This window comes from Pygoscelis adeliae, unplaced genomic scaffold (assembly GCF_000699105.1).
Source record: "Pygoscelis adeliae isolate BGI_AS28 unplaced genomic scaffold, ASM69910v1 Scaffold24, whole genome shotgun sequence".
Lineage (NCBI taxonomy): Eukaryota > Metazoa > Chordata > Aves > Sphenisciformes > Spheniscidae > Pygoscelis > Pygoscelis adeliae.
The window spans coordinates 5,327,170-5,341,285 of NW_008824806.1; the positions used below are offsets into that span (position 1 = coordinate 5,327,170).

At 35.3% G+C, this 14,116-nt stretch overlaps 1 protein-coding gene across 1 annotated transcript in view; it reads right to left on the reverse strand.

Moving 5' to 3' along the window:
* Positions 1 to 14,116, reverse strand: part of CPEB2 (cytoplasmic polyadenylation element binding protein 2) — a 52,561-nt gene that overhangs the window by 18,582 nt on the left and 19,863 nt on the right. The window contains exons 4-7 of the mRNA XM_009324118.1: positions 12,749 to 12,799; positions 5,741 to 5,764; positions 1,770 to 1,940; positions 60 to 149 (exon numbers count right to left, since the gene is read on the reverse strand). Coding sequence (XP_009322393.1) covers positions 60 to 149; positions 1,770 to 1,940; positions 5,741 to 5,764; positions 12,749 to 12,799 — 336 coding nt within the window. The remainder of the gene's footprint in view (positions 1 to 59; positions 150 to 1,769; positions 1,941 to 5,740; positions 5,765 to 12,748; positions 12,800 to 14,116) is intronic.

Below are 14,116 nucleotides of genomic sequence, written 5' to 3' on the forward strand. Positions count from 1 at the left end.
CAGTTTCCCAGAGTACGATTTGCACTCAGTGACAGGTCAAAACCTTCCAACTCTCTTACCTTTTGGTGGAAAATAGGACTTGCTTTCTGCTTTGTGAGGCCAGTCTACTACCAAAGGCCCAAATCGTCTGAAGCTAGCAGTAATTTCATCTAGAAACAGGTATAATAGTTGCAATTAAAATAAATGACATAACTCAATGAAAAAGTACTATCAAGCAAAGATCTTTGTTTCTAGCAAAGGTTGACATTTCATGGAAAAAAGGAACAAATTTTCCAACTTTCATGTACAAAAAACTTAAACAGACACATCTTCCAAAGTGTTAATATTTATGCAATATTTCTGACGATTTTAAGCTTATGTTTGTTTTTTATTGCTTAATAAAAGAAGCATATGGGCAACTAAAGGCAATGGTGAAAACTGGCGTGGTACTTCCTTACATTCAGAATCTGGTTTGAATGCAATCGAAAAAATTTACTGTTCAGTGATGTACATTTCAGAGCTTTGTAGGTAGAAACTCATATAATAAGTACCACCACAATGAGCACGCTAGCAGTTTCCAGCAGATACCATGCGCAGATCAGGCACAGAAACTTAAAATTGCCCATTTAGAGGTGCTTCTAACATAACCATGAATAGTCCTGTTGCAAGATCTACTGATGCCCCCTGCACAACTTTGTGACATCTTTCTATCCCAGCCACTCCTTCCTGTCATTGATGGGAAGAACCTTGGCCATGAGGAAAAAATTAAACCACTCTAAACTCTACAAGAGCAGTAACTCATCAAACACAAATATGCTCCATTTCTTTCAGTCGCATCCTGCCATCAGCATATAAACAGGCAGGAAAGAAAGAAAACACATTTCCATGTGTCTTTGTTTAGCATTTGTATTAAAGGCAACAGTGCACATTTGAATTAGAAGCTAAAGTGCATCAAAAAAGGCTGAAGTATATTAAAATAAATCTCTTAATACATTGCAGGAGAGCATCACAATGCAGATGAAACCAAAATATGGTCCTTCCATGTCTGAAAGTTAATTAACCACAGTCAGCTTATTTGGTTTGCAAGTTACTCTAGGATTACAATGAACCTTGTAACGGGACTTCTGTTTACATTACAAAGCTAGCATGTAATTTACATTTATCTGCACAGGAGAAACCTAATATTAAACAGCACGATTACTTCAAATCAGCACTGTTGTACAAAGCAATTCCAACTGCATCACATAACAATCTGAGCTTCTGTGGTACATTCTATGTTCAATGCATCACAGAGTGCTCTGCCACTTGACCTTCCTCTGCCTTAGTTTCTCTATTTAGGAACAGGAATAATATTAACCTTTCTAAACCACTTCTGAGATCTTCAGGTAATAGTAAAATAGAATTTGAAATTCAATTACTAATAGAAGTTTTCTATGAATAGAGAATAAAGCAGGCACAGACAGAGGACACTATGAAGGGCTAAGATGTATTTGAAAGGAATACGCAAGGTAAGCAGAGGCACAAATTCCAGGCATCTACAACTCTACAATCTGCAAGTGCAGAATCAGAGACAATTGAACCATCTCAAAACCAAAAGAGATGGACAACATCAAATGGTATTAAGCTCAACATATCCATCAACTCTCATAAAAAAAATATATAGTTGTACCCTTTAACACCACAACATTATTTTGCTGGTTGGATTTTTTCTACTACTTCATTTAGGTTTTTCAAAATCTCCCTTTCTCTCTCCCTCCAAACTTAGTTTGCTTAGTTTTCAGGCAGCTCACCTTCATCAATGTCTGGTGGAAGACCTCCAACAAACACTTTCCGAGAAAAACGCTCAATTCGTTCTCCATTCTGATGAGCTGAATAGCAGGTAGGTGAATTCAAGACTCCAACTTGATCACTATGACCATCGTCCAGCAAACCATCATCTATTGGGAAGAGGGAAGAACGGCCTTAAAAAGAAAAGATAATAATATACATTAAAATAATTTTGTGGCAGTACATGGTCATGTAATTTTAGGGAATGGGGGAATAGCAGTCTGGAAAGTAAAAATGAAAATACCAAGATATTAGAAGAGTACACATTAGTTTCAAGAAAAATTAAGAAAATGAAAAATGTATTAAACTTCAAAAAGGAAATTGAAGATTGCAAGTCGACATCACTGTAAGCATAATACTTCATGCTACATTATATTGTAGTTACTCTACTGCATCTAGTAGGAAAGTAGTAATTTGTTTTTAAATAAAGGGTCTTATTTATGAAAAGATCACATTAAGGGCTGCTTAAGTGAGTTTCATTAGTCTGCCTCTGGTTCAGCTTTAAGTTAAACTGATAACTTCCATCACCTGAATGACTACTGCATGTCTAAAAATCTTACACTTTAATTGAACAGAGGGAAACAGAAAAATCATGTACACAGAAGTTTCAAACAGGTATGTTTTCTCTTCTCTTTTAAAGCTATCTGATGCTGATAATGTAAGAACAGATTTAATTTCTAAGAAAGCAAAAGAGAATTTTAATAAATGTGCAAAATGTAAAACTTGAAAATGAATCACAGTGCTGATTTATCCTTCTCGCTCTCAAATTTACCACAGTTTTGGAGAGAAGCCTTGTGGTGGTTCCTAAAACATAGCAATCTGCAGTAAGATTAGAGTTACCCTGGAAAAGCAAGTGTAAAATCTGAGAAGTTCACAGGATGGCTTTGCAAATGCAAACTATCAAAACAGATGTATAGACGACAGGAGGGAGTGAAAACACGGTAAATCTGTCCCACTTATTTCCCCCCTATTTCATATTTACAAATTTTAGAGACAAAACAAAAAGCCTCGGAAGGCCAGGATATGCATCTTAGTTTAGTCAAACTTTCACTGCTTTAGATTAGCAACATAAAGATTAATGACAGCTTCAAATTCAGAAGTCAGTCTTGTAACTGCAAAAAGCCCCAAAAGAAACACTTTTGTGAAGCAAAATAAATACCCCACATCACCATTTCTGAAGTGTAATTTTCCTGTTTCTCTCTCATTCATTTTTAAAATAATTATTAATTAACTCAACTGCTTTCCAAAAACAAGCAAGCAAACAAACCCAAAAAACATCCTAGCGCACTTTTGGGAAGCCAGTTAATTTTCCATCTCAAATAGCCAACTTCTTCCAGATTCACCCACTGCAAATCCATACGCACGAGCAGTAGGTCCCTGACAGCTGAGTCTGCAGTAACTTAGCTGTGAGCAATACTGCAGTCTGCAACTTTTATCCCCTCTCAGGGGAACTACCAGGAAGGCCCCGTGGGAACACCCGCGGACACTGTGCTGATCAGCTAGGGGAGAAAGCACTATGAAAGCCATTCACCTCCAGAAGACAGCCTGAGAATCAAGTGCTTAAAGACAAGGCTGGAGAACAGACAGCAAACATCATGACCAATGACCTGTGTTGTGCTAATGCCTAATGACCCTGATTTGGTATCTAAATCCATAATAAAAATATAGTACATCAAAAATACCGAATGAAAACACAAGACGATAGAAAACAACCAAACATAATAAAACGTCACGAGGATCACAAACTAAAAGCAGGACCACAGGACTGTACTAAGTAACTGTAACTACAACATCTTTATGGTGGCATTTCACAGTTACATCTTAAGTAGGCGTCTGATGGAGAGGAGTAGAGCAAATGCAGAAAGCTGTAGCAGGCTCCTAGTTTCCATTAAGAATGGTGATATGCGTGTTTGAGAATATGACTAGTGGGGAGGAAGTGACGGCATCCTTGCTCGCTATCATAAGCATGCATTCAACTGCTAGATAACAGATCAGTAGAGTGCCTTTAAGAGTGGAAGCATGTAGCTGGTGCTCAATGGGGCAGAAAAGTGAGGAAGCAAGGGAGAAACAGAAAATTGAAACAGTTGGAGGAAGCAGGCAGATTCTTCTTGTAAATCATCTATTTAGACATAAGAGGAGCAAGATCATGCTACGAAGACTGCAGCAGCTGAGTAATGTGGATATGAGTTTCAGTTATGAAGACTAGTAAGAATGATCAGATGTTAAAGATGTATACGAAGAAGTGGTAAGATTTAGTTACACAATCAAGAAAGGGGGATATAACAACGGATTTCTGAATTACTGATATGAATGATGGAGAAGATGGAGCTGTTATAGTGACAGTGAAAGGAAAAAGTGGCTAAAGGAAGAAGTGAGACTCAAGTTGGAGGAACTTGCAGGAAATGGCAAAAGTGGAAATTTTAAGAATTTTCACTAATATATGAGAGTTATTCTTAACATCTTAAATCTAAAATGACTGTAATTTAGCTGGGTTATCTTTATAGAAAGCACATAGATTTGATCTTTACCTCTGCAAGTCTCTATACTGCAGGAAAAAAAAAAAACTTAAGTGACTTAAAAACATGCCAATTACAATAAACTTGTTGGCATTAGAATATTGCCACGAAAGCATTTAAGAGTGTATGTGTGTGTCAGTTTTTGTTCTGTTTTTTTAAAAAACAACACACAATTTATACTTAAGGAAGGTGTCTCTTTGGACCATGAAAATTATGTTTTTGTTTTTCTACAAGTACTTCTTAGACAATTCTGACTTACAATATACACAAGTATATATAGGGGGAAAAATAATCAAAGAATAATGCTCAGAATAATTTATTTTTTACCCACAGGCCAATGTTAAAAATCTAAGAACAATGAGAATCTAAGGCTCTCTTCCCAGTATAAATTAAACCATCAGAACATGTTCTGAAGTGATACCAGAGAGATCAGTTTTACTTTAATATGGGTAGAAGTTTGCCAAAAGCACTGTAGCTCCTCAGAGAGCTAAGATGACATAGAGGACAATGGATTAACACATTTAGAGTAACATGCTCTATATGACTCTTAATTCTTTCTTCTCCCTCCTCTTCACTTTTAAATGTCTCTCAAAAGAAGAGAGCGAAAAGGTAATTTGCTAGGCTTTCACATTTCTCCCGATGACTGTGAATTAAAAGGATAAGCCCTTTTAAACACTTGCTTCTTTTTGGTTTATGAAGTGAAAAGAATTAAGCAGAATCTGCCAGGAATTGTCGAAACACGATTGTACTGTTACATACATTGACCATGATCTAGGTCATCATTCCACTCAACCTTAGGGCTACCAAGCAATCAGTTATGAACCAATGCAGAGATCAAGAGAGAGACACATGAACTTATGTGTATGTTGTGAATACTGGAAGCTATCAAGGATCTTGATGTTTTTGCTGCACGCTTTACATGGTCTTTCTAACAACCGCAGGTCACATCCTCACATAGTTAAATCACTATAGCTTTTCCAAGGTCAGTGAGCATATATTGGGTTATACGACAAAAATCTGTTTACTATTTCTAAGAGTTGTCTACTAGATTTCTTGCTAAGTTTATGAAAGGCTTTTAGTTTTTACTCTGTACGCTATCACTTCTACAGAAGCAAAAGAAGAGTTAGAAGAACAACTAGCAAACTGTATACTTTTAAAGGGGGCAATGACTGCAAGCAGTAGCCATTAGCATGAACTAAATTATGATTAGAACTACCGTGTTTTAACTGATTAAAGGATTTGTAATTCAAACTCTAAAAAGAGATTAATGATCGTAACAATCCAGACTGCACCCCTCTGTCAAACTAAGACAACATGCAGATAAGCATTTATAATCAACAATCCGGATTAATTAATCGTAATGATCAGTAACAGCTCAATCAGAATTAATTGTACTGTAACAAACAGAAGTGAATTACCTCGTCTTCGCCCATAACTCCTCGCTGCATGCAAACAAAGGACAAATTGTAAAATGTCAAATAACTGTATCATGCCCACAAATTAAAATATTTAAGATACAAAGAACTATGTGGGTAAGCGGTAAGTAAAAATCTGCATTGGTACTTGCTAGTGGTAATTGTAGATGAGAATGCATTAAACTGAAGTCTCACTTAAATACCATACTATTTTATTATTAAATTGACGTTAGCACCAGCTGTAAAGAACGTGTCTTTATACTTGATCTTAACTTCATGTTAATTATGGATGCATAAATTACGGTAACTTTGTAATTCATCTTCACAAATGTGATTCCTATCTTACATAAGTGTCTAAATAACACTCAGGGTACTGAAATTGTAAAAAGGAAAATATTACTTTAAAAAGCATGTAGCAAGCGTTAAATGAATCACAGAAACATCCTGGTCCATGGAACAGTTTGTACAGTCCTTTGCAGTGACAATACAAATGCTATAAGCCGTGACCTTCCTTTTTCATGAAAAGACCTAGCAGAAAATTAACCGCAAGGTTTTGTTTGAAACAAAAGACTCCTTGTGGTAGCAAACAAAATCAGGGCACAAGTCACAAGAAATAGCATTGTATCAAAAACACTGCACAAAGGCAAAGCAACAGTTTCTGACAGACTGCAAGTAAATCCAAGATTTTCCTAACTTTTGAGTTTTGCAAGATTCTTAAAGAGATCATGCTTATAGCTACAGTTCAGAAGACCATACTGATTGCTTCTCTGCCTGAAGGCTAGGAAACTAAAAATAGACAGATTACTAATACAAAAACTATTAAGCTGCGTGTAATTTCTTAGTTATGTTTCCACAAAGTATTTTCAATTCCTGTTTCACCGACTTTGTATCTGAGAAGGATTAATCATTACAGCATTGTAGTTAAATATCCAAATAGAAAACATTACTATAAACCATGATGTTATAGCAACATTTATGAACAAAGATTACTGTGTCTCGGCATTACTGTTTTGATTTTACTAGGACTCCATACATACATCTCTCCCAAAAAGCAACTGTGGTGCCGGGACATTGAAATACATGCAGTCTCATAAACCCGATGATTCGTGAATGTCATTCACTGTTCTGTTCTCGTATTATTAAATACTTATATCCTGGTACCTCCCATTTGCTCGGGGTTTTTCAAAATTTTTAGCAAGTATAATATTTTTTTTTCTTTGTTATCTTGATCCCTACTAGGATTCAGTGGATTGCTTATGGAATTCTGAAAATCTCTCTCCTTGTTTTTTCTCCCTTAAAACTGTTCATTTGTTACACAGTCATCATATTTCTATCCAGCTTGCATTGAACTCACTTTCAAATTTATTTTCTTTCATCTGAAAGAATTACTGTTGATGAGAACAGTCTTTTTGCTTAAAGTTTTTCAGATCCTCCCAACTTTTTACTAGTAAGCCAAAACAGAAAAGCCCATTTTCTGAAAGAGACTTGAGTATCTAACCAAGTGGAAACACCTAAAATTCATATTTCCCACATCAAAACAGAATCCACAAAACATCATGTATTCTTCTATGTGGTTAGTTCTCCCATTAGTTGCTGCTGCACGGTGAGACTAATGCCGAACTTCAGACTTGTTTTCCTCTCAAGTCAAGCACTTATAAGACATGCAGTTCTATGTCAGTGTTGCAGCATGTACGAATCTTTCCTGACTCTTGGCCAAAGTGACTCCCACATAGCATTAGCAGTAGCGTCACTAAGCCCTCGTCTAACCCCCGTACGCCTTTTTTTTTTCCTTCCACAAATAAAACTAGAGTAACCAGGGAAAATTCAGTGCATCACATCCATAGCAATGACTGCAGTGCCATGTTCTCTCTCAAAGAATAATATACAAATACATATTAATAACCACCTTTTGGCACAAGACCTAGTAATTTCTACTTCTACTCCTTTCTGCCCACCAAACCAGCTCAGCTATTTTCCTATATTTTCATAGTTAAGACAAGCTGATATGCATAAAATTATTTTGTTACAGAACACCTGAACTGTTTTTCTTTGTGCTTTTAAAAATAGACACCAGTAATTTTAAAGGAGAAACACAAAAGGATTATCAATATGCTAAAAAAACCCCAATGCAATTCAACTTAAAAGGGTAGTTGCTGCAGTATTTTATATCTATGGAAATCACAATGATGTACCAAAGCTACCTGTGTATTCTTTGCTTCAGCAAAACGATGAAATCAGTGAAAATGGGAAAATAACTGTACTTGATGTTGTCACATTATTTACTTTACTTGTATGGCAAACCCCCTTCCCTGATATTGATCTGTCTTGTCCATTTAGATTGCAAACTAGTTTTGGCAGGGATTTTCTGCCACTTTGCGTCTAGAAAAACGCGATCCCATTCTTAGACAATCTGTAGGCACTGCTGCAATAAATGTGATCATTAACATCAAAATGTATGATTTTGCAAAACTCATTATTTTTTCCTATTTTTATCCAGACTTTAAGACCACAGTGGTTATATTATAGGTAAGTTGTTTTAATAACAGTAAGTACAAAGTCTTACTGTTACTAAAAATATGATGTTAAAGCAAACATATCCTATCTTCATGAAACTTCAGTACTTTAATCTCTCCACATTACATACACATATAAACCCTTTCTTTCAAATGCCAGATACTACTTGTGAAAACAGTTCCACTGAATCAAACTTTTAGTACATTGTAAGCAATGAGATTCTTCTTTCTGAGGATATTAGATTCAATCAGAAATATTTCTGTATTTATTAAAATAACATATACATAACGTTTTACACCTTTCAGAGCACATGTACTTACAGAGCATGTGGTCTCTATAAATATACACATTATATGTATTTAATTATAGATTTAGCGATATAGTTCTTATATATGTATTTAATGTATACATCTACGTAATTAGTACATATGTTTAGATAAATAATTGCAGGGGAGACAGCCCTTTGGGAAAGGCTGTCATAGGCAAATAATTGATTTACAACAACAAAAAAGGAGATATTAAACTTCTTCCTTCCAGCCTTCCTGAACTTGTTCAAAGAATAAGTCATACAGAAATATTTTTTGTATCTTTTAGTCTATAAAGCTGGCTACTTTAAGTCAAAAACTCTGAAAGATTTCAAATGAGTGAGAAAGTACAAGAGTTACACTTTCATTCTAGAAAATATAAGTTACGCAACACATGCAAGAAGTACAATGAAGTCCGATAACGTTGGAACCTTCTAACATTAAGAGTGCTGAATATACAACAAAGACATTCCCTTATAGTTAAAACTTTCTGTTTCTATATCCCTGAAGTTGCATACTAATAAGGCTTAAACCTGTAAAAAAATTAATACCCCCCCTTCTGCAACTTAAATCAGCTCAGAGATAGAAATATGAGACAGCAGTAAATATACTTTTTGTGCATGTTTATCTAACAGCAAGACAATATAAATCTAACTTTGTACATTATGTGAGCAATGCTATCACACAGAGAGTAAATGTATAATTTCTATTTTATTCAGACACGTATTTCAAATATATACCAGAGATCAAATAAGTACATATTTAAATAACTCAGCTGAACGACTGAGCTGAATTCAAAATATTATGTTGTATAACAGGAAAAACTACGAGGCAAGCTTCCTACATTTAAAGATAACTATGAAATTTATGATAGAAAGTAAGAGAAAATACTATTTGCCACTAACATTCCTGATTTAATGATCAAATGGGGACAGTGAAGTAATGAAGCCTTTTTCATTAATACCTATTTGTCTTTTAAAGAAATCCATAAACAATTATGGCAAAAATTTCCCAAGAGTCTAGACTAAAGGAGGTAGGTGCCTAATCCTCATTTTATTCTATTGGATTTGAGTGCCTAAATTCTATTAAGATTTCTTTAGAAATCACATCTTTACAGATTTTAAGGCTGAAAGAGATTGTTACGACAATTCAAGTTTGGCATGCCTAACAGACTACAGAAACTCATTTAGCAATTCCTGTATAGGAAGTTTAATAACTTCTGTTTGAAGTAAAGCACTTTTTTTTAAAAGCCCAACCAGCTATAGTATCTGTAAGATGGAAAGTCTAATACTCCCTTGCTAAACTAATCAAATGGTAAATTATGTTTCAATAGCCATTAAAAAAATTCAATGTATTAAAAGTATAAAAGGGAGAGAATCCTATAATGGGGGAAAAATCCACCCTACACCCCAACAAATTGGACTCTTGCATTATTACTTTCTACAGAAAGGTTCTCTCTAAGGCGACAATTAAAGATGTACTCAGGTAAACCCATTCCAAAGTATCTTTTTGACTTTTGAGAGATAGCAGTCATTAAAAATGCATTGCTTTTTTTACAGCTTGAGCTGAAACAGATATATAATTATTGGATATCTAATTTATTAAAACACATAAGTCAGCTTTCCTTTGGTTCAGTTCATTAATTTAAATAATGAAAACTGTAAATATTAATATTAGGTACAGTTCAGTAAGTACACTTTAAATGAGCTGGAAAAGATCTATCATTTAAGAAGAGGAAAAACTAGCTAAAAGTAAGTTTTATCTAAAGTGCTTAGTCTTAAAAGGGTTGAGGAATTCCAGCCTGGCTCATGTCAGAACCTTCCTGGGATCCAGAGATACCAGTCCACTAACATAAAGCCAACTAAAATCCAGTGAGGGTCATGATCTAGTGTCAAGTATTAGTGCACACATAGATGGGCCCAGGATCCTTAAAAACGTTGGTGCTTTTCTTTCATGAAAGTCTGGTATTCCTGCTCCTCCTCATAGAGACTACAACACTTACTGAGAAAGTAAGGGACAACTGTGAGTCTCCGGATTACCAACTCTCCTCTTCCCTACCCCTCCCTCCAAGGCACCAATTACAGGGATACAGGGAAATGTTAGCTTGAATCCACTTAAGCAGAGAAGGAAACTCAAGTCTACAACTTTATCAGCAAGTGTTCAAGCTGTTTTCTCATTACTGCACATCTGGAGGAAGCCCCTCAATTCTTGCTAAGAAAGAAATGTTGTACAGAGTCTGAGCAGCTGGAGCTTCCCAGAAGCTGTTCCCAGTGCTTCTGTTCTCGGGCTGTAAGGAGCTGCAGTTCAGACGCTCCAACTTGAGGTGGCTCTGAACGGTATACGTGATTGCACTGGACTGCACTGATGGGTACATCAGACTCTCCAGGTACACAGTAGAGAGCTTAGGTGTCTAAACCAAGGCTCTGAATTAAATTCTAAAGGGCACACCTAAAAATTAGGTGTTGCAGACCTGTCTTTAGACACTCAAATTGTTATTTTTATCTCACCTATTGAAGGTGGAAAAAAACATTGCAGCTTTTAAAGAGGACAGCAGTCCCATTAAGTGCTAACTTCCAAACAACAGTGGAAACCCCGCCAGCATTAATAACACACAAGCTATTCTTCAGTGCATATTCTAGCTCTGCGGTAAGGTTTTCAGGATAGACTGGTACCACTGAGATGCATTTTTCCAATGTCTGTGATAACAGCAAAAACCTTTTTTCCTAGATATTCCATAGAGCAACAATTCTTCCCATGCAAAGAAGGAAGAATTCTTTTAGCACGCAAAACTGTAAAAAGAGAAGGTCACCATTCTAAGTACTAAAACAAACAAATTGAAATGATACGAATTTCTTACACTGACTGCATTGCAATATTTCACAGTTGCTCATAAGATTGCTTAGTTTTTAATACCTTCCCATCTAACACTTCATTATAAATCAGCAGACAACGACAATTGCACATATACCACCTGAACAAACCAGCTTGCAGAATAGGTCTTACAGTTGCAGTTAGATACAGAAAGTTAACTGTTGTAAACGTTGTAACATCAAACATACCGATACTCAATGTACAGGAATCAGGATTATGGCCTGTGTGGGCTAAACACTAATTTTATTTCAATAGTTAAGTAGCTATTTTCACTTTTCAAGATACTCCATTATCTTAAAGAACTATTCAACACCAAAGGACCTAATTCTTCAAATGTCCGTTGTGCAGTATTTTCCTTTACTGGGTATAAACCTGAATTTCCTTGCAATTTTAAACATTTACTCAGTGCTACACAAGGGAAATTAGATATTTTTTACATTTTATATCCATTTGCACAAGCGTAAATGACTGTGCAGAAGGGTAAGGCAATTAAAAAGCAGAGCTCCACAGAACCACAAACCTGAAATAACTATTTTGACTGTATTTTTTAATAATTAGGTCTTTAATGGCAACGTTTAGACCCATCAAGTCAGTGACAAAAGTGTACTTGCTTCGTGTACAACAGCTTCCACATTTTTTAATCTAGAGAAGCTGTGGCATTATAGCTTTAATTTTTCCCAATGTAGAAAACATTTGTGTGCAAAACCCCTGATTTATTATTGACTTAGATGGATTACCAAGCTCTGCTTCCTTCTTTAGCCTTGAACAAAGGCTAAAGTTCATGCCTTCACTGAGTAGCAGATGTTCATGAAGTTTGACCTACTGGGAGAGGAACATGAACATGAACTCTAACTTCAGCATATTTCGCAGTTAGAAACTTATTTGACAAAGCCAGTTCCAAAAAAACCCGACAAAAATAAAATGTTATTTCACGTAAGTGTAATAGAAAGTATGTATTCACTCTTTATTTACACACGATAGAAAAACATGCCTTTCTGGCCTTCTTATTTTTCTAATTCCTGTTTCTGTATAATAGATTTCTAGCAGATCTTTGGAGAACATACCACTGGTTTGCTTGAGAACAAAAAAGAAAGTGCATCGTTACGAGCACTTCAGATTTCAAATAAGCTAGATATAATGAAAGGCTGTTGCAAGATTAGCTCTTGCCATTCAACTCTGAAAAATGGCAACAGTCCCATCTGTGTTGAAGACTAGAGGCAAGTAATTCAATAACAGAATATAATAGTATAATTTTATACCAACATGTCAGATTTAAGCTAAGCTAGAGATAATTAGAAACTGTTATAAGATTAGCACTTACCATTTAACATCAGAAGATTGTCAGTCCCTGGATGTGGATAACTCAAGCGACCTTAAAAGAAAACAAAAACCAAAGAACAAAACAAAACAAATGCAGAGGTTTTAGCTATTATGCTAGCAAAAATAATGAAAAATCACTGCTTAGAATTTAAATATAAACTATATTTCCAGTTTGCCTAAGGGAAATAAAGAGCTAATATTTAACTCCAAGCACATTAACCAACAATATCCTTGACCCAAGTTAAAGCTGACAAGAACAGACTTCTTAACCTTAATTCTCTGGTCATAAGATCTGCAATGTGCTTTGGGATCAGCTCCATTAGGATAAAGCCACTTTTTGTTTCATGACACCCAGAAATAGTGCTGACTGCTTTAGTCTTCTCTTTCATAGTGACTGTGAATAACTGTACTATGCACATTGCTTAACAGAGTGGCATTTCTACAGTTTAGTGCTTCACTCCTGAATCAATTTAAGAAAAATCATGTTAATAGGAATTAAGGCATTAAAATTTTATTAACCGATTTATGACTGTACCTTGGTGTATTACATATAACCATTGTATGTAATGTAATATTTTTCAGTAAGTCTGGCAAAACTAGAGTACTGGTTTATCTACAGAATTAACAAAATTGAAGAATATGATAGATAACATTTTCAACATTTTATACTGAATAAAAATTACATGAAAACCTCATATCCTGACATTAGAATTTTTCAAGTATTGAATTTTAATACACTGGTGGCATGTTATACTTTAATAGTTAAATGAATGGTTTAAAATGCACAGCTGAAGTAACTGTTCACCACAAATTCCTTTTTATTAAAGGAGACGTTTTCTGTTTACAGGAAGCTGCAAACATACCAGTAGTGCACACTGACCTAGAGAGACATTTACAATAGCTGCTGTGTTTGGAAGAAGTGTGCTTTAATGTGCAAAAACCTACATTTCCATCCATCTTGCTATTCAAACATACTTGCTTGCTTATAATCCATAAGCATATATAAAAAAATACTGTAACTTAAACATTTAAATCTTTTGGAGGAAACGAGAATGTTTGTGGAGACATAAAGAAGAATCCAGTCTGGAAGCAATGGATGTTTAGAACTCACACAGGTTTAAAGGGAAATATATATGCAGTTGGCTTGCAAGATGTAAGCATTAGTAAGACACTGTCATACTCTAATACGGCTCACTCTTTCTAAAAAGAAACACAGGGAAAAAAAGGAAAAAAAGGAAAGAAAACTAAATCAGCAATCCATATATTAAGGTTGTCTAACAATTCCTATCATACACTGTCGTCGTTGTCCCCCCCTGCTTCTGTTGGTAAACCCATGTGATTACCAGCAAGACTGGAAATTTCTTGAAAT